This window comes from Gossypium hirsutum, chromosome A09 (assembly GCF_007990345.1).
Source record: "Gossypium hirsutum isolate 1008001.06 chromosome A09, Gossypium_hirsutum_v2.1, whole genome shotgun sequence".
NCBI classification, from domain to species: domain Eukaryota; kingdom Viridiplantae; phylum Streptophyta; class Magnoliopsida; order Malvales; family Malvaceae; genus Gossypium; species Gossypium hirsutum.
In genome coordinates, this window is record NC_053432.1 from 77,394,586 (window position 1) to 77,416,389 (window position 21,804).

The following is a 21,804-nucleotide window of genomic DNA, read 5'->3' on the forward strand; positions in this document are numbered from 1 at the left end:
ACTTTGTATGCTGTAGCTGTGGCAATTGACTTATGAGTTATGACTGATAACTGTCTACTTTATGCAACTTCGTACAATGAAAATTATGTGGTCCGCTGGTTTTGTTATTTACTGAATAATCCTGTTTTGATCCATTAATATCATGGTTACACTACTTTCTCTTCTATAGTTGAGGGCTGGAAGGAAAGAAGAAAATGAAAACTGTGACAACAATTTGTTTGCATATTTGGACTTCAAAAGTATGTGGATTATTTGCATGCAATATAATTCTATAGATTGCTAGATTAATGCATTACCTAAGATGTTGAAGTGATATAGTAGTTACAGATAACTTAGAAATGAAGGCAATACGAACTTATTGGTGTGAATGGTAAAGTGTTGTTAATTTATTGGTCTTGTAAGATTTTGTGCCTTACCTTAGTGTGTGGTAGACTTGTGTTATATGGAAAAAAGTTCTAAAACATGTTATGATAATATTCTTTTATACATGATGCTGTGAAAAATGTTCCATGACTCCTTTCTTGGTGGAAGAAAATTGTAGCCAATCTTGCAAGTTATTCTATTAATGGAGCTCTCCTACCTTTTCTGCTGTGGGAATTGAAGGGAAATTCTCTTTCCAACATAGCTTTACAAAGTTTTTAATTTTCAATATAGTTTTTGTGGCTGAATAAGGACTGGAGCTCAATGTTGACGAAATCTCAGCTGCATATGAGTTTGTTAGAACCATTTATTGCATTTAGGCGAGTTCTACTTCAAATCTTGAATTGTCATGACTGTACAATGCAACATCTTCTGCAGTCTGCATCCACTCTTCGTAAGGTATGATAACCATTTGGCATACTGGGCAACCATGCTGCATTCTGTTTTTCTAACTGTTCAATGTGGTACAGGGCTCTCGGTTTTCTCAAGCTGCTGCAGCTTTGCATGAATTTAAGTTTCTTTGTGTGAGAACTGGAGAACAAGGTTCATCTGCATATTGGCTTGGAAGGGTAATTTATTCCTATTTCTTTCTGTATTGCTTTACAGTTAAATTTGATGAAAGATACTTATATCACCAATGCTACGTTCGGTAAGAGTGTTATTTTTTCACTATACTTTAGTATATGAGTTAGCAATAAATTAATTTCAATCAGCAATATTTAGCCACTTCCATGACTTATTTTTAGCAAAGAGGAGGAAAACTTTTTGCTTATTTTGAAGATGTCTTATTTCAATCAGTAACATTTAGGGTGAGTTTAGATGGGCGGTGCGTTTACCTGTGGTTAGTGTAAAAATAGCGGTGGCGGTGAGATTAAATACTGTAGCGTGAGACAAAAAGTAAGCTAAATACACCGCACCGCACTCAATCGCCCATCCAAACTAAGCCTTAGCCACTTCCATCCCTTTCTTGGATGAGAGCATGCCCCATGTTGGTTAACCATAAATGTCTTCCAATAAAATTTTGATCCAGTTTTGCTGAAATATTTGTATGATGGCAGCTTGAGGAAGCAAAGCTGTTGCGTGCTCAAGGTCAGCATGAAATGGCCATCGGCCTTGGAAAATACATCTTGCAGACTAATCGGTTGGACGAAGAAGCTTCAGATGTATATCGATTGGTCGGGAAGTGGTTGGCGGAAACTAGATCTAGCAAGTATGATTGTCTCTTCTGTTTGGATCAATTGTTCTTTTCTTTTTTAATCAATAGTAAATGCTGATTATTTCTTTTTTTTCTTTAATGCCTTTCCATGAAAATATAGCTCAAGAACCATTTTCGAGAAGTATTTAAAACCTGCAGTGTCACTTGCTGAAGGTGACAAGACTGCTGACAAGAAGTCAGCAGAAAGAAAAAGTCAGACTCATTTCCGCCTTGCACATTATGCAGATGCTCTTTTCAGAAGTTATGAGGAAAGACTTAATTCCAATGAATGGCAAGCAGCAATGCGTTTAAGAAAACATAAGGTAGTAATTGACAACATGCATCTATATAAAGAGAGCTTCTCACTAAAATTTGTGTAAAATTTGACTCTGCAGACATTGGAACTAGAAGCCCTTATGCGACGTCTGAAAGGTTCAACAAAGGTATGTTGCAAGGCTCTCTCTATTCAATTTAGTGCTTTCATTTTCCTTGTCCTTGATGATGGTACATTTTAGGGGGACAAAATTGACTACTCAGTGAAAATACAAGAGTTGCAAAAGCAACTTGCAATGGACAAGGAAGAAGCTCAAAAGTTGCAGGTACTGTTTTGCTTTTACATGTTTACGAGTCATTTTCTACCTAAGCATGCATTTCTACATGTGTTCTGCAGAAAATGGTATGTGTTGAGGCACATATATTGTTAGTGAGAAGTTATCTTGGTCCTAAAACCAATCAATTTAAAGTTAGCCTATAACTAATCCATCATGCCCAACTTGTTACCAATACGATCAATCCTAGGACCATTTAAGCTTTTTGAAAGATGTCATGTAGTTGTTTCTTGACATAACTAGTAGCGATATCAGGTACTTTCTCTTGAATAAAATAACAATCAATTGCTATGTGTTTAAAACTTTCATGGAAAAAAATGATTGATACAATATGAAGAGCAACTTGATTGTCATACCACAGCTTCATAGGTGGTCAATTACCAAGACCAACTGGCTTTAGTAGTTGAAATTTCCATTGAGGCTCACATGAGGATTGTGCCAAGGCTCTATATTCTGATTCTACACTATACCTAGAAAACATTTTGCTTCTTACTTATGACACCAACTATGTCCATAAAAAATACTATCCTGTAATAGGTCCCCCTCAATTTAAGAACCTTCCCAATTTACATATGAGAAACACTCAGTAAGAGAGTGACAATGATTTCTGTATAAAATTCCTCCTCCTAGAGCTCCCTTAACATAAAATTTGTTCCAAAGCTACCCAATGGGTAGTTCATGCAGCCATAAGTTCAGTCATCATGCTTGTAGAATTATGGAATATAATATGATAGACCTAGATAGCTTAACATAATCTAAAATAACTCCAAATCCCTAATTGAGAACTCCAAATTTGTGCTAACCACTAGTCAACAAATATTCCTAAAATTTCTCTACCTAATATCAACCAACATAATAACTCCTAATTCTAGTCAACATTTCTTGATTTCCAAACTGAACATCAATCGACATAATAACTCTGCTGTCTAGTGACATGTAGGTGTGTAAACTAGCTTGATGATTCCTTCCTCCGATGAAGTGGCGATCAATCTCCAAATATTTAGTTTGACCATGGTGAACGGGATTTTTTGCAATGTTAATAGCTGTTTTATTATTGCAGACAAGCTTCATGGAATTTCCTGGAGATACCTCTAATTCTTTTAGCATCCTTTCTAACCAAATTCCCTTACAAATGTTGTGTGACATTGCTCTAAATTCAGCTTTTGCACTGCTTCTGGCTACAACATGCTGCTTCTTGAGGATAGAAAAATAAAAGCAAGTTCAGAACAAAAGGCTATAGTTTTCTGGATACTTCATTCTGAAAAAATTCAACATAATTTATAGGGAAAACATGGCATTGAATGTGGTATGAAATTCTTTTAATTGATCAGGATCCTTGATTCTTGGGATCTCTTTGATAAACTTTACATTAAAAAATCTCCTAAACTATCTCCAAATCCCTTATCGACAGATTATGTTAATTATCTTGGTCTATCATATTTTATTTCAAAATTCTACACTTCCCCTCAAGTTGGTGCATGGATACCCATTGTACCCAACTTGCTAATGAGAAACTCAAAGTTTGGTTTGAACAATCCCTTTGTGGGAATATCTGTCACTTGTTGTGATGCAGGGACAAATGGTATACAAATTGTTCCAGCCTCAATCTTTTCCTTTGTGGGTTCCTATCAATCTCAATGTGTTTTTTCATGTCATGTTGGACTAGATTGTGGGAAATAGTGAAGGTTGCTTTGTTTTCATACTACAACTTCATAGGCATAGTCATAAAGTCTTCTTAATTCCTCCAAAATTCATTTAAGCTGCAACATCAGGCAAATCCCATGTGCCATAGATCTATATTCTACATCTGCACTACGGGTGTAATTGAGCCAAGCCGAGCCTGAATATTGCCAAGCTCGAGCTCGACTGAAAATTCGGAGCATGATACTCGGCTCGAGCTCGATCAAACATCTATTTTTAAACTCAAGCTCAGCTCGAGATATAATCGAGCTACTCAAACTCAATTAAGCTTGTTTACCAATTTTTGTAGTCAAGCTTGAGCTCGACTCAATAATATATATTAAGATCAATAATGTAATTTAATAATATAAAAATATGAAAAGATCAATAAGGTCCGCGAGCCGTTCAAGTCAAGTATTACTAAGTTTGAATTCGGCTAGATCGATAGCTCGAGCTCGGCACGATAATTACCGAATCGAGATCGAATTTTTTTTAGTCAAACACGAGTAGCTTGCAAGCAACAATGTCTCATTTACATCTCTAATCAACACCACTATAAGCCACCAATTTTTTTTTATATGTTTTCAAGTTACTGCACAATTTGTTGGTCCAGTATTAGAAAAGGGGCTTTCTTACCCACCTTAATCAGGATTATTAGCAAATTAGCTTTTAGTACACCAAACTTGTCGTGGGCACCTTCTGAAAATTCCACGTGGGAACCATTTGTTCCTATCTAGCCTAGCGTAAGTTGCGTGCCACAATTCTTTATTGCAACATTTTTTGTTTTATCTCAACAGTTGTTACCTCTTTCTCATCTTCTACCATGTCTAACTCTAATATCCCTTAAAAGCAAGTTGTACTATAAACCTAGGATCTGATCAGGGTCAAATACCAAAATTAGTGTGGTTTAGGGAGAAAACAGCTGCAAATCAATAGAACAAATCTGAGAAACAAGAAGTTGGAACTTTTATAAAAAGTAGTGTTTGATAAACCTCAAGTTTTTGAAGTCTGTTAATTAATAATGATGATAATAATAGTAATAAAATAGCTGTAAGTCTATAATCATGGAATAATAGTTGTAAGTCTGTCATCTATGATCATGGAATACTGGGTTTTTTTATTTTATTTGTTACTTCAAAACCTTTATTTATCTTTTGACTGACATAAAGCTCTATAATCTAGTCTATAAATAATGTTTTATATTCATCTGTTGGCCTCCCAGGATGACAGAGACAATTTTCTCAACCTAGCTTTGGAGGGCTATAAACGTTGCTTGGTCATAGGTGACAAATATGACGTAAGAGTGGTATGCACTTGTATCCAAGTATTTTGTGCACATGATAAAACAAAAATTGTATGATTTTTGTCATTGAAAAGATAAATTACTTTAATTAATTACTTCCTATTGCTTTGATGCGAGCAGCCAATTTTAGTTTTTGTATAATAAGTTCTGCATCCAAATGGGTGGTGCATTTATTTGACTGTATTCTATTTTTCACTTAAAATAATTATAGCTAATAAAATTGCCTTTTTGTAAACTATCCATTGTGCATTTAGGTGTTTCGACTTGTATCATTGTGGTTCAGCCTTTCATCTAGACAAGATGTTGTCAACAACTTGCTTAAAACGATTGATGAGGTATGGAGTTCATTGCCAATGTTCATGCAGTTGAGATGTAACGTATTGTATTTTTAGCGAAATTTTTTCTTATTCTAGCTCTTGTATGTGTAAATTTGCAGGTTCAATCTTATAAATTTGTTCCACTGGTTTACCAAATTGCTTCAAGAATGGGAAACATTAGAGATGGAATTGTGCCTAATAATTTTCAGGTTTGACAATTTTTGGACTGTTAAATTTTCTAGAGTTCAATTTCATTCTAATCAAATTTATCCATTCGCAGTTTGCCTTGGTTTCTCTTCTGAAGAAAATGGCCATTGATCATCCCTACCATACAATCTTCCAGGTGAACTTAACAGCCTTACTAGCATTTTGTTGGGAAAATGAATTTTCTTTGCAAAAAAGTTTTTTAAAAAATTAAAAAATTCATAAAATTTTAAAAAGATAAAAAATATTCTAAAAAATTAGACAACTTGTGCTGCTGGTAAGATTTGCTGCTGCTTTCCAATCAGTGCATAAGTCATCATTTTGAGTAACTTTAAAATTAAATAAATAAAACTTATATATGAATTTATACCAGTGGTTGAATCAGAAATTGAAGGCCTGCATATCCTGTGTATCCTAGCTGGGTGTTTTGATTAACTTCTTTGTAGCATTTTTGTGTGTATGTATTTTTTCATCTGAATATGGTTTATGCTTTTTTGTTTAAATATTGTATTTTTTGATCTGTTTTGATGCTAGCTTCTAGCTCTCGCAAATGGTGATCGTATCAAGGACAAACAGCGTAGCAGGAACTCTTTTGTCGTGGATTTGGATAAAAAGCTTGCAGCAGAAAATCTCTTGGAAGAGTTATCAGCATACCATGGACCTGTTATTAGACAGGTAATTAGATTTTTTTTCTTTTTATTAATAATTATTGGTTCTTCTTTGTTGTTATTCTTGGCTAGGTTATTGTTGTTGCCATTTTTTCATTATTTGTCAGATGAAACAAATGGTGGAGATTTATATCAAGCTTGCAGAACTTGAGACCAAGAGAGAGGTTTTATTACATGCTTCAAATGTCCACTGTTTCTTGTCATTACAGTTGGTTATGGTTCTATTTCACTAGAATAATTTATTAATATTCTCTCAATAGGACACTAGTAGAAAGGTACCACTGCCAAGAGAAATTCGCAGTGTTCGACAGCTGGAACTTGTAAGTGCTAAAATATCGATTCATAGCTTTTGAATTGTTGGTTTTTATTCAGAAGGTTTCACGTTAGCAGTTACACTCTTCCTGTGTTAAAAATATTTCTATCTTTTTCTGTTCAGGTTATATTTTCATTAATCATAGTTAAAAGGATTGAGGCAGACTATCTTTAGAGAACTATTAACAGATCTATTCTCTTTCTATAGGCCCAAATACTTAAATATGTATGTTTAACATTTTTTCTATTACATGGGTTACAAGTAGCAAACTTTTCTGAGGTATTTAATCCGTAAGTGCTACAAAAACTTAACTGAGTGTTCCTAGGAGGAAGCATTGATGGTACCATGACATTTCAGGTCTCCCAGATAGGTTTTTAACTTCTCAATTTCATTTTTGTTGAACCCTCCTTGTTATTAAGGCTTCTCTAGGCTCAGTTTTATTGTGTTCATGTGAACCTATCCTTGATTTCATGTTTGTCCCTTTTTGGAACCTCTTTCCTGCTTGGAGATTCTCCTTGCGGTTTCTGGCAATGCTCCTTGGTATTCCTTAGATGCAATGATGCTTTTATCCTCAATCATTGCTTTTCAAGGTTCAGGCTTTTCTTGCACCCTCCGTTTGACATCTCTCTGATTGTGTTATGGATGTTTCTGCGGGCGGAACTTATGTTAAACGTTGTTAATTTCAATTCTCTAATTAAGGTTTAGATTGTGATTTTATTTCTTTCCTTAGGTTTTTTTTTTATTATGATTCTATTTCAATTGATTTCTTTCCTTTCTAGAATAGGTTTCCTATTTATGGAGTAATAAACCTTATGCAAAAATTTTATCAAAAACCTAAAGAGATCTGGATCTCTATCTAACGAGTCCTCAGGTTGTAGGCTCTCTTTGATGAGCTTGAGTTGTTCTCTATCCATCATCCATGACTGAATCCCAAAGTCAGAGTTGTAATAGATTGTTGGGTTCAAGCATCACACCCCGTCAAAGAACTAAGAAACTAAATATTGACAATTACTCCTGCAGATGCTATCTAAGGAAACTAAATATTGACAATTACTCCTGAATCCTGTTATCTTCATGCTAATTTATTTGTCTAATTACATCCTGATTATGGCATGTTTCAAACGTATTGAAGAGTAGAACATAAATTTTAAAGCACATTTTCTTTGAGTAATCTGAAATTTTTTAAATTTGACTTTTGATCTTTTTAACTCATGCTTGGTTCATGTTGTTGTAACTGGAAAGTAACTGTTATCCAAAACCAGTTCAAGTTTGGCTTTTTGTGACAGTTTCTTCTAACTGGTTTTCTTTATTTCTTGATCCTTGGTGGAAAGAAATTTTTCTTTAGCAGCTACCTTGTTTTGGATTTTTAGTTCTTACTTCATTCAGCAGCTATTTAGTGCAACTTTTACTTCTTGAATGCTGCTACTGGGATGCTAAACATTGATTATTCTATTTTGATAGGTACCTGTAGTGACAGCTAGCTTTCCAGTTGACCGTAGTTGTCGATACTGTGAAGGCTCTTTCCCATACTTCAGAGGATTGGCAGACTCGGTCATGTACATTTGGCAATTTTAATTGTTTGAGATTATATCTTCATTTTTCAGTATAATAGCTATGGATGCTAATTGTTATGGATGTTATAAGCAGGGTAATGAATGGTGTAAATGCTCCAAAAGTGGTTGAATGCTTGGGTTCTGATGGTCATAAATACAAGCAGCTCGCAAAATCTGGGAATGATGACCTAAGACAAGATGCTGTAAGAATTTTCTCTATCCATCTGTTCAGTATCTTCTTGGTGACATGGTCAATCTTAAGATATAATCTCAGAAATCTATCTTCTCAGTCCCTTTCAGCATTAAATATAAAAGTCTATACTGTTGTCATTAAATTTGGCCAGAAAACTTTAGAAACATCATGTCAAAGTTCAGTCAAACTAGTCTGAAGTCTCGTATGAGCACATGTTGTGCATCTTTTTCATTTTTGAGGAATGCATCATTTAAATTGAATATAAACTCTGTGAGTACTTTTTCTTTAGGTTATGGAACAATTTTTTGGACTAGTAAATACTTTCCTACAGAATCATCGCGATACATGGAAAAGGAGATTAGTCATACGTACATACAAGGTACTTCCTCATTTCTTTTATAACAAGAATGAAATATTATTTCACGCTTGTTTAGCTGAAGGTTCATTTTCAATGTGGATCAAAGAATTGGCTTCTGTTTCATAATTTTGAAATCTTGGTTTAGATGATCATTAGCTTATAAATTTCCTTTTTCCTTTTCTGTAGTTTTGAAACTTAAGAACTCTTTTGGGTTTTCATTGTCCTTGGAAAGACTACAAGCATGTCTTCTGGTTGTATAGTCATGTATATCTGAATTCTCTTTATTTTACTTGTACTTTTTCCCTGTTCTCCTTCTTTAGAGGCATCTGATATGGCATAGAAGGTACTTATATTGATGATGGCATCTATGCAGTGTTGTTTTTTTCTCGTCAATTGGAATTTCGTAAGAGATGCTAGGTTCCCTTGCATTGGTTATACAATTTCACCATTTTATTGTGTTCTTTCAATTGTTTGCTATAGAGCTCATATGATTAATTTGATTATATACTTGAAAATAATGGAGAGAGACATGGGGATTGAGGATTCTTTTTGAAGAACTTGAATGATTATAAGGTTTTGTTTGATTTTTGGCTCTGTGGTGATTTCACCAAGTAAATCATGGAAGATGAAAAAAGAATTGCAGTGCTGGCTAGTTCTGTATTTAAGTACATATGTTTGTGCATTTTAATTAAAATTTGATTTCCTTTCAGAATTATAAATGCATTATTATTGATGAATTAGGTTGTTCCTTTCACTCCAAGTGCTGGTGTTATTGAATGGGTTGATGGCACACTTCCTCTTGGGGAATATCTTATAGGAAGGTTTGTTAACTTACAACAGTTCCAGTCCCATAGCATTGCCAGTTGACTGTGAGATAAGACACGAACTTTAATGACTCAATATCATCAATTTTCAGCAATAGGAATGGCGGTGCACATGGTCGCTATGGAATCGGAGACTGGTCATTTCTAAAATGCCGAGAACACATGTCAAATGCAAGTTGCCTTTCCCTTCTATTGTTTCATCAAAAACAGTAGTTTTCCGTTGCTGTAAAATTTCTAACCAGCTTGGATTGCATGTCTAACCCTTCTTCCTCTGCTCTATCTCTTTTGTGATAATCAGTTGGATTATTTCTGTAAGCTCTAAATGTTCTAATTATCTGAAGAAACATTTCTAACCCTTCTTCTCCATGGAGATTGGCAGATGAAAAATAAAAATTACCTGATATTGTTTTTATTTGATGATAGGAAAAAGACAAGCGCAAAGCCTTCCAGGAAGTTTGTGAGACCTTCAGGTTTAAACTTTGGAATATAAGAGATCTTATGTTTAATTGTTATGGTTTTCAAATCCTAACGTACTAGAGGCTTTTTGCAGACCTGTCATGCATTACTTTTTTCTAGAAAGATTTCTTCAACCAGCTGATTGGTTTGAGAAAAGACTAGCTTACACGCGAAGTGTAGCAGCTACTTCAATGGTAGGCATACTCTGCTCTGCATTATTGTTAATGTCCTATTCATGTTAAAGTCAAGAATTGTTTCCCCTTGTTATGCCATCCAACTATTCATTTTTTAACCTTCTAGGACATGATCCCGTTAATCCAAACATAAATAGATGGAAAGACAAAGAATGAACCAAAAAGCTTAGTTCCCATGTCTTTTGCACTGATAGATATACTCTTTTTAGAACAATGGGTTGCCAAAAATGGGCAGTTATTCTGTTTCCAACAAGTAAAGTTCTTTTCTTCTCTCCATATTGACAAATTCCACTTTGATATAAATCGTTAGAACAAAGTGATAAATGGAATAAGTTCATCCATTTGGAGGATTTTTGGTCTGTATTATTTCCAAGAAAATCATGTTTAAGTTCTTTCCTTTGAATTATTTATTTATGTTTTAAAAGGTACTATTTCTGATTTTTGAGTATTAGTAACTTCTATAAAAAAAATTATTAATAACGATTCAAATTAAATTCTGATTCATTGCCTCTTCGCAGGACAATGTAGTCTGTCACAAAATGTAATAATACTGAAAACATCTTTGTTTCAGGTGGGTTATATTGTTGGCCTTGGAGATAGACATACTATGAATATTTTGATTGATCAGGCCACAGCAGAAGTTGTTCACATTGATCTTGGTGTTGCTTTTGAACAAGGTTTAATGCTCAAGACACCAGAGAGGGTAGCTTCTTCCATAATTTAACTTTCTTTTTTCTCTCATTACTTCTTTCAGTTATTGTTAATTAATGAGAAATCTGACATATTTCTGTGAAATAGACTTTAAAACTTATCTCGTACAATCACCACTCCCATAGGAAACTAAATTACAAAAGCTTAGAAGGAAATCTTTCTTAGGAGTAACCCGAAAATTAATGGCCAGATTTTTGCAACTAAATAAGGGAAGAAACACAACTATTGTAATCTCTCCTTGATTTAAGTCAACCAAATCAATTCCTTACAAAAAACAATCCGTAGGTGACATAGCTAGTTTGCATTTTAGATTCTTTGGATCTTTTGTCAATTATGGATGTTCAAAGGATTAGTAGAAAGTTTAGGCACGTGTAGCACAGGTTTCGGGGAGAGGGGTATGAGGGGAGTAATTATGTTTCCTGCAATTTGACACCATTTTACCATTGGTAACTCTCTTTTGGTTCCGGGAGATGTAGTATATGTAGTGAAGTGATATGACCCATTGGTAATGTGATCAGTAGCACCCAAATCAACAACTCAGATTTATTGTGTTGTACTTACCCTTGAGTAAAGAGAATGTGATAAGGAATGGTTACCTAAATGTGCAAATGAACATGTATCAAACTTTTTTCTATTGAAGTAAGAAGATTTCGAAGCTTCTCATTCTTCTCTTTGTTTAACTGATTGGTCTAAGTTTGGGATGGATTTGAGGTTTCAGAGACAAGATATTATGGTTTTTCTGGGTTGAGAGAAATGGTCTTTCTTGTTTATATATTTATCTGTGTACAATATTGGAGAATCTAGGATTGAATTCCTTTATTCGAGTCAACAAATCCTCAAGGATTTGTCAGCTATTAGTATTTCTCACCGTTTATTCCTTTAATTGTGCCAGGTTCCGTTCAGGCTAACAAGAGACATCATCGATGGCATGGGTGCTGCTGGAGTGGAAGGTGTTTTCAGAAAATGTTGCGAGGAAACTCTCTCTGTAATGCGAACAAACAAAGAAGCTCTAATGACTATTATCGAGGTATGACTTTCGTGGACAACTTAAATTCCCCACATTAAGTATCCTTTCCTGATGATGAAAACCCTTTGCAGGTTTTTATCCATGATCCTCTTTATAAGTGGGCTTTATCACCCCTGAAGGCTTTGCAGCGTCAAAAGGTATTTTCTTGAACAATATTTTTTGCATTGAAGTTCAAAATTTTTTTGGTTGAGATAAACGAAGAGCAAGATGATGGACATTGGCAATTAAAACCCAACCTAACTGCTGGCTTAATGATAGACCAGAAATTCATAATTGTTACCATTTATATAAACAAATAATAGTCCCTCGCCTCCATATTCTATTTTATAGCTGGTTTGTAATATGTATGTATACAACTCAGTTAAGCCACCTAAGGTATGTAAATAATCTAATTGAACTAGTTAGTTGGGGACTGATTCATTAAATAGGCCACCTGTTGGGTATTCCTTTCTTTGGAGTACAGGAAAGTCAAATTTTGGTAACTTGGGGCGTCCAATCGGTTTACTCGCCTCCAAAACCAATGATTCAAAAACTGGACCGGTGGTCAACTGGTCAGACCATTAATTCCCGTTTCAACTGGTTCGACCAATTGGCCTTGGTCCAATGACAATTAATTAATTAATTAAAAATTCATAACATTAATAAATTTAAAAATATATATTAAAATTTATAAGCTAATTCAACCAGTTCCTGGTTCATCCCGTCTGGTTCCAACAACACTGTCCAAAACTAAGTAGTGTCCTACTAGGATGGGATTCGATACCTAGTACTTGATGTTCGCCTTCTTATGTCTTTGGTTTCAGTTTCTCTTTCCAGTAATTAAAGTCCAATTTTAGGTGTTGCATTACTGACAATTGGTGCTAAGATGTAGCATCTATTCTATACTATCATCTTATGCTGTGCTTGGAAACATGAATTCGGAAATTTATGTATGGATTCCCTTTGTTATATAAATTATGGAATCGAAATCATGGATTATATATGTGTTTGTGAATTAATTAAGATTCAATATCATATATTGAAAGATTTAAAATATGAATTTCAAAATCGCAAGTATATTTATAGGAATTTCAATTTCACCGCTAAATGAATATCTAACAAATTAATGAATTTGAAAAATAATCACTGATATCATTACATTTATGTGTTTATCACGCATTTTGCACTAAATTGAAATTCAAAACCATTTTCTGAAAAAGTTCCAAAGTGCAAGCTTAATTATTTGAGCAATAGTTCACTTGGAGTCATCACCAAATTTAATCTTTTATCAGAGAACCAGCACTTTTATGTAAACAGTAAATTGGCTGAAATGCTTTGACATATGTTTCTGGAAATGATACTTATCTTCTCACAGCATATATTCTCTGTTTTTCCCACTTGTTGGTTAACAGGAAACAGATTACGATTTGGATACAAGCATAGAAGGTTCCCAAGATGATTATGAAGGTAATAAGGATGCTGCACGTGCTCTCCTGCGTGTAAAACAAAAGTTAGATGGATATGAAGAAGGTGAAATGAGAAGTGTCCACGGGCAGGTAATATTCAATTTCAGCTGTCGCATTGTTGGTCCTAAATCAATGGAGTTCAAATTGAAATGTTTGATTAATGTGATGTAGGTTCAGCAACTAATTCAAGATGCCATTGATCCTGAGAGATTATGTCAGATGTTTCCTGGATGGGGAGCTTGGATGTGATCCCTTTTCCGTATTCTTTTTTCACCGGTAACCCCCCCCCCCCCACATTTACACCCAATCATGTTTTTGTACAGGCGGTTCTCTATTTGTATTTTTTTTTAATGAGGCTTGAGGGTTTGAGTTTGGGTGTTTGTACATTTTGTACAAGAAATTATTACGGGATTTCTTTTTATTTGGGAATTTTAGGGTTTCCGAAATTCAAGATTGGTTTTATAAAATTTGAATTCTCTTGCATTCTTGCCAACGACTTAAAAACCTGATGTCAAATCGGTTAACACTTTGCTTTTCAATTCAATACTAATAAGTAAATCCCAAACAAAAAGATTGAAAAATCGACATGTTTTAAGTCATTCAAGATAACCCCTTTTTTTATTTTTTTTTGAAAAGAAACAGAACTGTTGAATTACATTATATTAAGCTGAACAAAAACATCTCTAGCTTTATCAAAGTAAAGGATTGTTATCATATCTTTTAGAGGATTAATAATTTGGCAGTGATTGACATGCTTCAAAAGTTGTTGGATAAGCTTGATCAAAGCAAAATTTGATCCTGTTGAAGAAGTGTCTTTGGAGAATCTTATCACTTCCAAGCAGTCACTTTGAATCATCATCCTTTGGTACCTATGGCCTTAAAGAAGAACAAGACCATTCAGAATACTCAAAATTTAACATCAAAGATTGAACACTACCTCAAATAAGGTTTGTACCCTAGAATCTAATATCTATTTTTGTCACATAAAACTCCCTCGGTTGATGCAGTTCCTGAGTTTGTTTTAACGGCACCATCAATGCCTAAATGGATTCAATTACTTGGTAAAGAAATTCTCAAATCTAGTTTCATGCCGCAATAATAAGTCTTCATTGTGAGTTGGAGCTAGAGCCATTCTCTTTAGCCCAATCATAAGACCTTAACAATTTTGAAGGGGCTTCAAGTTACATCTTAAAAAGTAAATATTTTTATTTTTTTATATACGCCAAGCAAGCAAACCAAAGAGGCAAAACAAGTTTATCTCTCCCACGGTTTGCCTCAAGAGGTTTTGAATATATGAAGCTAGCCACTCATGGAGATTTTCGAGAAAAAATTACTACTATGACTTACCGAAATAACCTTCAACCATACTTATTTCGTTGCGGGCATCTTTAATCACATGCAGAACATCTTTTGATTCATGTCCGCAAAATAAAGAAGAGCTATCATGTCCGATCCCTCGCCTCACTTGTTCCACATTGGTGAGTAATCGTTGTTGACGGAGAAGCCATATAAAGATGGAACTATTTGATGTCCTTGAAACTTCCAAGCAACGGTCTTGGAATGTTATGGAAGGATGCAGCACCAGTCTTGTGGTTTTGAATTTTTTTTTATTTCTGTTATTGCATTTTTTAGTGTAATTGTTAAACGCTGCGTTTTTGGCGTTAGAAACTTTAATGAAATAGTCCGTTGTAGCTAGGGTCTGAGTCGTGTTCAAAACGAAACGTTCTGAGTCAATACCATTTAATGAAAACAGTGTGTTTCAGGCAACTATTATTTAACAGCTTGCCAGTCTGTTCACAGAAATCGTTAGTTTCCCTCTTAAGCACCATTCATGGGGGAAAATTGTTATGCAATTCAGTGGCTTGGTTTGCTCATCTCTCGTCTCTCATCTCTTTCTCTCTGGAAATCTCTTTTCTCTTCTTCTCTTCTTCTCTTCTCTGGTAAATTTCTTCTGTTCGAGTTCTTCACACATCATTTCAATAGTTGAAATAGAATTGACTCTTGTTTTATTTTCTTGAGGGAGAGTTGTTGCCGTTGGTGTAAGCCATTTTCCCGGCGAAGGTTATTGTCACTCAAAAGCTCTTTCACTTTTAGTCCTAAATTTACCTTGATTTCCTTGAATCTCATCTTTTCCCACTTGCGAAAGCTCCTCAGTTCCTTAGACAACTTCCTCACTGTTTATATCCCTGCATCGCGCCTCGACTCTTAGCTTTGCTCCACCACCGTTTCATCCCACCACTGTCAGCCTGTTAGCTTCTCCCCGCTCTATCCCCATTTCAACTTCTGCCCACTCCTGAATTCAAGCACGCATGTCACTCTAGTTGCTCTTCCGCCACAATCTGTCAGTTTGCTCAGATCTCCGATTATATATTTATCTAATTAAATATTTATACCAAACATTACCACTTGGATGATTTCAAATGGAGAACCCAAACATAATTTAAATTCACAAATATGCCAAGCACTATTAACCTGTCAGTTTTATATAAATATTTTAACACTTTCAGTACAATGATATCATTAAAAAAAAAAACATAAACATGACATCAATTAGATGTAATAAAAACAACCCTGCTTAGCGGAGGCTGCTACTGATTGCTCGCATTTGTCCTATGTTTACACCCAACCGCAACATGTCATGCTCTATATTCTTTAATTTGCCACTTCTAAATTGGACATTATACAACTAAACGGGGGAATGATATCAATATCTTCAGATCGAGACACATGATACTAGGCATCTTTGAAAGAATGCTAGCCTTCTGCATAAACTGAGAACTTTCGAGTCTTCAAGATAGAGCCTGGTTTGGTCTGGGGGTGCAGGGGAGAAATCTATTAGGTAACGAATACACATGAAAAGATTTGTACACGAGTTTTGTAGGGTATTCACCTTGTAACATGTGCAAGCCATCAGTTATGCAAGAACGGGACTCAGACCAGATGATTGTTGTATGCTAGCAGCATAGTCTCGAGCCCACAGGTCATAATGTATAATCTCCTCTAGGGAAGGAGTGGCCACAAATTCTTCCTGGTGCTTCTCACATGTTAATTCCACCACCTTAAAAATATCCAAATAGTTGATCCTGAAATTGGGTAACAATTTATTTAGCTCCAATTCATCGATATCCACAGGAGGATCATGTCCATACCCATGTCCGAGCAACATAAATTAAGATAAAAATATTACTACACATGTATGGAATCCCAACACTATAAGAAACCAGCAGATGATTCAAAGTTCCACCAGAACCTCAAGAATTCTCGGTTTGTGTAGAACAAAGAGTTCGTGAATAACAATGCTGAGTGCCACGGCCAATCATATCACTCCAAGAGTTACTGGGAACTGAAGATTCTCAGAGTATGAGTACCCAAGGCAGAATTAAGCACCTCAAGGTGATTCGCTTGATTGATTATGCTAGCATAAACTTCATTGACCAATCTTTGATCAAGAGGTTGGGGTTCCACACTTGGTCTGTTGCTGGGTGCAGTGTGACAGTAGCACATGGTGACAAGATCCTAGATAGGGATACTTGTGAAGCAGTTAAATGTGGGCATGAAGTTCACAGCAAAAAAACTGATTTCTTGGTGCTAGTTCTCATGGGCTGTGAATAGGTACTGGGGGTAGAGTGGCTCAAGCAAATCAGGCCAATTGTGTGGGACTTTACAGGTCAATGCAGTCTGCTGTTGACAAGCACCTCAATTATGACTCCCATTACCAACAATGCATGTCAAAATCAAAATGCAAACCACACACAGACAGAGGACCTCCAAAGACATATAGCTCACTATGCTCTGCTGTTTGAAATTTCGGAGGAGCTATCTCATAGGTAGCATGACCATAAGACCATCTCGGTGGATAATTCTCAAACAGTCAAAATAAGGCCATACTGATACCTTACCATACAGAAGATGAGAGAGAGAGAAAATGGTTGTTGAGACGAATGATGCAGGCATCATCAGGAGGCTGGGCAGACCTATAGGCAATGCAACAATCTTTTGGTTAAGGAAAGATCTCTAATCCCTTGGTGGAAGAACTGTTGGATGAATCAACTAGAGCTTGCTACTTCTCTCAGCTAGGCCTAAGGTGGATAATAAGAAAGGGAGAATCTTTTTTTGCTATCAATTAGTCCATAAATATTTTTTTTAAATAAAAGTACATGGACTCGATTCATTGAAATTGAGTAGAGGGACCGAATTCATGCTTTAACCTTATAAAAAAAACTCAAAATTCCATAAAAGGTGAAGGCAGAACCCAGACATAAAACTGTAAAGTGAAAGCAACATTCGCTAACAAGATAACATCAGGAAACAAAAGACTTACTTTTCGTCTATGAACAATTCCACAGCTTTCTCATTAGCTGCACTAAGAACTCCTGTCATGGTGCCTCCAGCCCTTCCAGCAGCATAGGCAAGACTCATGGAGGGGTATTTCACGTTGTCAGGAGCCTTAAAAGTTAGTGAACCAAGCCTGCATCATCCATCAACCAACTTAACCCATGAGAATGAGTATGGAGGCAATGCATTTTCAATAAACTTACTTTTTCAACCAACAAAAGTTTCAAAGGTAACATGCAGTAAATTTTGTAAATCGAATAAACTTTGAAAGTTTCAAAAGTTTCAATAAACTGTTATATCAAACCTGCTGGCATCAGGTTATTAGCATTATTATTATCATCACAAGTATTATTACTGTTAATTGTAAGTCGAATGAAAACCTATCAAACTTTGAAAACTTAAATTAGCGGTGAAGTAAATTTTGAAAGGAGACAAACTAATTACTTGCAAAGATCAAGGCGAGGCCAAGTTATTTCAGAGCAATAAATTCTTTCTGGCCATGACATAGTGTATAGGATTGGCAAGCGCATATCTGGCCATCCCAACTGAGCCAGCACTGATGAATCCTTCAAAACAAGAAAATGCAAAAATAATGATGGGAATGAAAATTTTAATTCCATTCTATGCTCTCCACATCTTGCAATTCAAGGGGACAGGTCCCACACAAACTAAAAGGTAAACAGCATGTAACATTTGTAACATCACCAAGAAGAAGTAGCCAACAAGATTAAGTTAAGAGTAACACCTGTGTTTCAACCATTGAATGTATAATAGATTGCGGATGAATTACTATCTCGATATCATCATACTCAGCTCCAAATAGGTAATGAGCTTCAATGACTTCTAGACCCTGTCAAATAGACAAATCACTTAATGCTAGTAATTGAGACTAGGTTGACATCAAAATGATGATATACTATTTTAAAAAGTACAATGCTTGTAATTTTGAATAAGACGTTTGATAAAACTAAACCTTATTGAAAAGGGTAGCAGAGTCCACAGTAATCTTTTTCCCCATATTCCAGTTAGGATGCTTCAAAGCATCAGCTACTTTGACTTCTTTTAATTTATCAACAGGCCAATCCCTATGTGGGAATAAATGAGCAAATTGTTCAATACAGCTTCTTTCTAGCAATGTTAAAGCAAGTTATATTAAATGTTCAGTAAAAAATATAATCGAAATGGAAGTTCATGTTTATGCACATCCAGGCCTAGTTTTAACAATGTCAATTTCTTTTCAATTGAGGACAGAAAGTAAGGAGATGTCAGCAAGTAAACAGTTCATTATATCAGGCTTTCAACTTACAAACTTAATCATTCTAACTTATATTATGATTCTACACCTGAAAGCCCCACCAGATGCAGTCAAAATAATACGCCGAAGTGCACCCTCTGGTAATCCCTGAATACACTGAAGAAACACAAGATTCTATGAGCTTGATCTGTAGTTATCAAGAATGAGTTAAGCAAGTTGATGCAACAAGTTACACCAAAAAAAGAGCAAAGACAGCCAACTGTTGACAAGAAAACAACACATTTGACAAATAATCTCTGAAATATGAGCGATTTTCAAATAATCTTATTCATTGTATTATGGTCCACACCTGAAATATGGCAGAATGTTCGGAATCAGCTGGAAGAATTTTTACTTTATGTTTGTGAGCAAGAGGAAGGACAAACGGGCCACCAGCAATCAAGGTCTCTTTATTGGCCAAAGCAATATCTTTGCCTGCTTCTATTGCAGCAACTGTAGGCTACAAAATATAAAAAATAAAAGATCAGGATTTTAGCAGAGCAAAAATATATACTAATAAACAACAAACTATTTACTTCTCTTTCTAATAAATATTCTAATGGTTGACGGTAAACTGTAGTTCGAGCAAAAATATATACTAATAAACAACAAAGTATTCACTTCTCTTTCTAATAAATATTCGAATGGTTGACGGTAAACTGTAGTTCATAATATCTTGAACATACTTTGTTCAGTGGATACAAAGGAAGCTATGCATGGAGGATGCAGAGATATATCTGCAGATATCAGTGCGTACCTTCAATCCTGCACAGCCTACTATCCCTGTAACTACAGTGACAGCATCTGGATGGCGAGCAACCTGGAAAATTTTAAGCAAACCATCTAAATACTAAAAGTTGCTTTATCTTGTTAAAAAAAAGAAACAAAGAACTAAATGATAGGTACCTCTATAACACCTGATTCCCCAGGAATAATCTCAGGCTTTTGCTCCATATCAGCCAAAGCCTCTTTTAGTTCATTTACCAAAGACTCATTTCTAACAGCAACCAATTGAGGTTTGAATGTCTTAACCTTTAATAAGCAGAACAATTATCAGCCTACAAAGTTGCTACTCCCTATTCATTAAAGCAAGAACTCAATTCATGTTTTAAATCTTATAAGAACAAATTATCAGACTCTATCATATTGATTGTAACACTTTTAAGCATCTGCTGAAACCAGTTTATATGAGATTATACTACAGAACCACAGATGACTCAAGTATCAGTAGGTCATGATGACACCAATATCATATTAGTCCATGAATCAAGCTACTCAAGCCCAAGGTTGACATCTCCAAATAGTTTTTATGTAAGAAAACACTAACGCATTACAAGTTGCCGGTAAAACTGAATTGTTACCTGATCAACAAGAAGGGTCACATTTGAACCAGCAGCAAGCGCCACAACTCTGAATTTATCTGGATTCTCTGCAACTATGTCCAACGTCTGCAAAACACCAAATTGTGATTCTAAACAATTTGATCAAGTGCGATGCAGGCCTAAAACTGGAGCAAAAAGCTACATAGGCAAATGGCCGCTAGATAGTTTAATCGTAAAAGGCCAAAAAGTTGCTTTTAGCATGTAATAATTAAAAGTTTTTGGCTTTGCCCCATTTCACCTGAGTTCCAATGGAACCAGTTGAACCAACGATGGAGATAGGCTTGGGGCCATCCCAAGTTTTGCGTCCGGGATCTGGAAAAGCTCGTCCAGGCCATGCAGGTGGTGGTTGAGGAGCCTGAGCTGAACATTGAACTTTCCTCCCAAACGTGGTGCCACAGTCCTTCTTCAAAACAAAACCCCCTTAAATTTCACAAAACAACAATCTTTAAAAATACAATCCAAACCCAAGAAACTAAAAGAGAAGCATTTTCAGGGATTTGAACAAATAAAAACAGTTTTCCAGGTGTCTAGGAAACCAAACACGGAAAAAAGAAAGGATGAAACTAGGATAAGTTGCAGCAAAAAATAAAAAAAACCTGGAAATAGCTTGGAGAAGGAGCTGGACTTAGTAGAACCCAAGAAGGAGATAGAATGGATTTCAGGAGGAGAAACCAAATTCAAAGCCATGACAACTGTGAAAAGGAACTCCCTTTTAACTCAAAACAAAAAGGAAATCACACCAGGCTAGGCTTTGGAGAAATGAAAAGTGGGGGTGCCAAAAGAAAAAACTTTGAGAACTCTTTGAATAAGGAATTGGTATTAATGTGTGGAGGTGGGGGAGTTTGGGAAGTGGCAAAGGATGGTGGTGGTGGTCTGCTGGCGTTTGTTTTTAGCATATATATATATATATATAGTTAGGCAATGGGACAATTGGGACGGTAACATCATCAATAACATACACCTATTCTCACCAGTTACCACCATGGTTTGGTAGTTTACTCTTTAAGACCCAAGATGATGGATGATGGTCTCATCTCCCTCGGTCGTTTCATAAAAAACTTGTTAATCAATTTTATAATAATTTTTTTTACTGAAATTGATATAATAGTCAAATAACACCCATACAATTAAAAACTTAAACAAAAACATATATTTACACGCGAAAAATAATAAAATAAAAAAATAATACATTCAATTTAAAAAATAACTTTTAATTTTAAAAAATTTTAACTTAGCAAAAGAATTTCAAAGTAAACAAACCTATTAAAATCTTTTAAAAGGAAAAAAAATAAAACTTTAAAATCTGTTAGAAAAAATGAATTAA

At 35.2% G+C, this 21,804-nt stretch overlaps 2 protein-coding genes across 8 annotated transcripts in view; one reads left to right on the forward strand and one right to left on the reverse strand.

The window, feature by feature from the left end:
* Positions 1-13,950, forward strand: part of LOC107933634 (serine/threonine-protein kinase ATM) — a 50,837-nt gene extending 36,887 nt beyond the window's left edge. For 3 of the 4 annotated variants that reach the window (XM_041076898.1, XM_041076900.1, XM_041076901.1), the window contains 25 exons: positions 655-819; positions 891-989; positions 1,479-1,630; positions 1,737-1,938; positions 2,011-2,058; positions 2,131-2,214; positions 5,126-5,209; positions 5,461-5,541; positions 5,643-5,732; positions 5,804-5,866; positions 6,262-6,402; positions 6,503-6,559; positions 6,656-6,715; positions 8,170-8,264; positions 8,356-8,464; positions 8,744-8,833; positions 9,554-9,633; positions 9,729-9,807; positions 10,060-10,106; positions 10,187-10,286; positions 10,858-10,989; positions 11,890-12,024; positions 12,096-12,161; positions 13,416-13,559; positions 13,641-13,950. In XM_041076898.1, coding sequence (XP_040932832.1) covers positions 655-819; positions 891-989; positions 1,479-1,630; positions 1,737-1,938; positions 2,011-2,058; positions 2,131-2,214; positions 5,126-5,209; positions 5,461-5,541; positions 5,643-5,732; positions 5,804-5,866; positions 6,262-6,402; positions 6,503-6,559; positions 6,656-6,715; positions 8,170-8,264; positions 8,356-8,464; positions 8,744-8,833; positions 9,554-9,633; positions 9,729-9,807; positions 10,060-10,106; positions 10,187-10,286; positions 10,858-10,989; positions 11,890-12,024; positions 12,096-12,161; positions 13,416-13,559; positions 13,641-13,718 — 2,481 coding nt within the window. In that variant the 3' untranslated portion in view covers positions 13,719-13,950. The remainder of the gene's footprint in view (positions 1-654; positions 820-890; positions 990-1,478; positions 1,631-1,736; positions 1,939-2,010; positions 2,059-2,130; positions 2,215-5,125; positions 5,210-5,460; positions 5,542-5,642; positions 5,733-5,803; positions 5,867-6,261; positions 6,403-6,502; positions 6,560-6,655; positions 6,716-8,169; positions 8,265-8,355; positions 8,465-8,743; positions 8,834-9,553; positions 9,634-9,728; positions 9,808-10,059; positions 10,107-10,186; positions 10,287-10,857; positions 10,990-11,889; positions 12,025-12,095; positions 12,162-13,415; positions 13,560-13,640) is intronic. The other variant, XM_041076899.1, reaches the window with a different exon arrangement.
* Positions 13,951-15,924: 1,974 nt separating this feature from the next.
* LOC107933661 (1-deoxy-D-xylulose 5-phosphate reductoisomerase, chloroplastic) lies at positions 15,925-21,522 on the reverse strand. 4 transcript variants are annotated; one of them, XM_016865927.2, is made up of 14 exons: positions 21,077-21,452; positions 20,719-20,900; positions 20,460-20,546; positions 20,005-20,130; positions 19,856-19,918; positions 19,409-19,558; positions 19,148-19,215; positions 18,778-18,889; positions 18,550-18,654; positions 18,249-18,370; positions 17,791-17,937; positions 17,369-17,443; positions 16,360-16,552; positions 15,925-16,280 (listed from the first exon to the last, which is right to left on the reverse strand). In XM_016865927.2, the coding sequence occupies exons 1-13, from the start codon at positions 21,165-21,167 to the stop codon at positions 16,384-16,386; spliced, it is 1,497 nt and encodes a 498-aa protein (XP_016721416.1). In that variant the 5' UTR covers positions 21,168-21,452; the 3' UTR covers positions 15,925-16,280; positions 16,360-16,383. The 4 variants fall into 4 exon arrangements, with proteins under 4 accessions (XP_016721416.1, XP_016721417.1, XP_016721418.1 ...); XM_016865928.2 differs by lacking the exon at positions 17,369-17,443 and having other exon boundaries at positions 21,077-21,522; XM_016865929.2 differs by lacking the exon at positions 20,005-20,130 and having other exon boundaries at positions 21,077-21,455.
* Between the last annotated feature and the right edge of the window lie 282 nt (positions 21,523-21,804).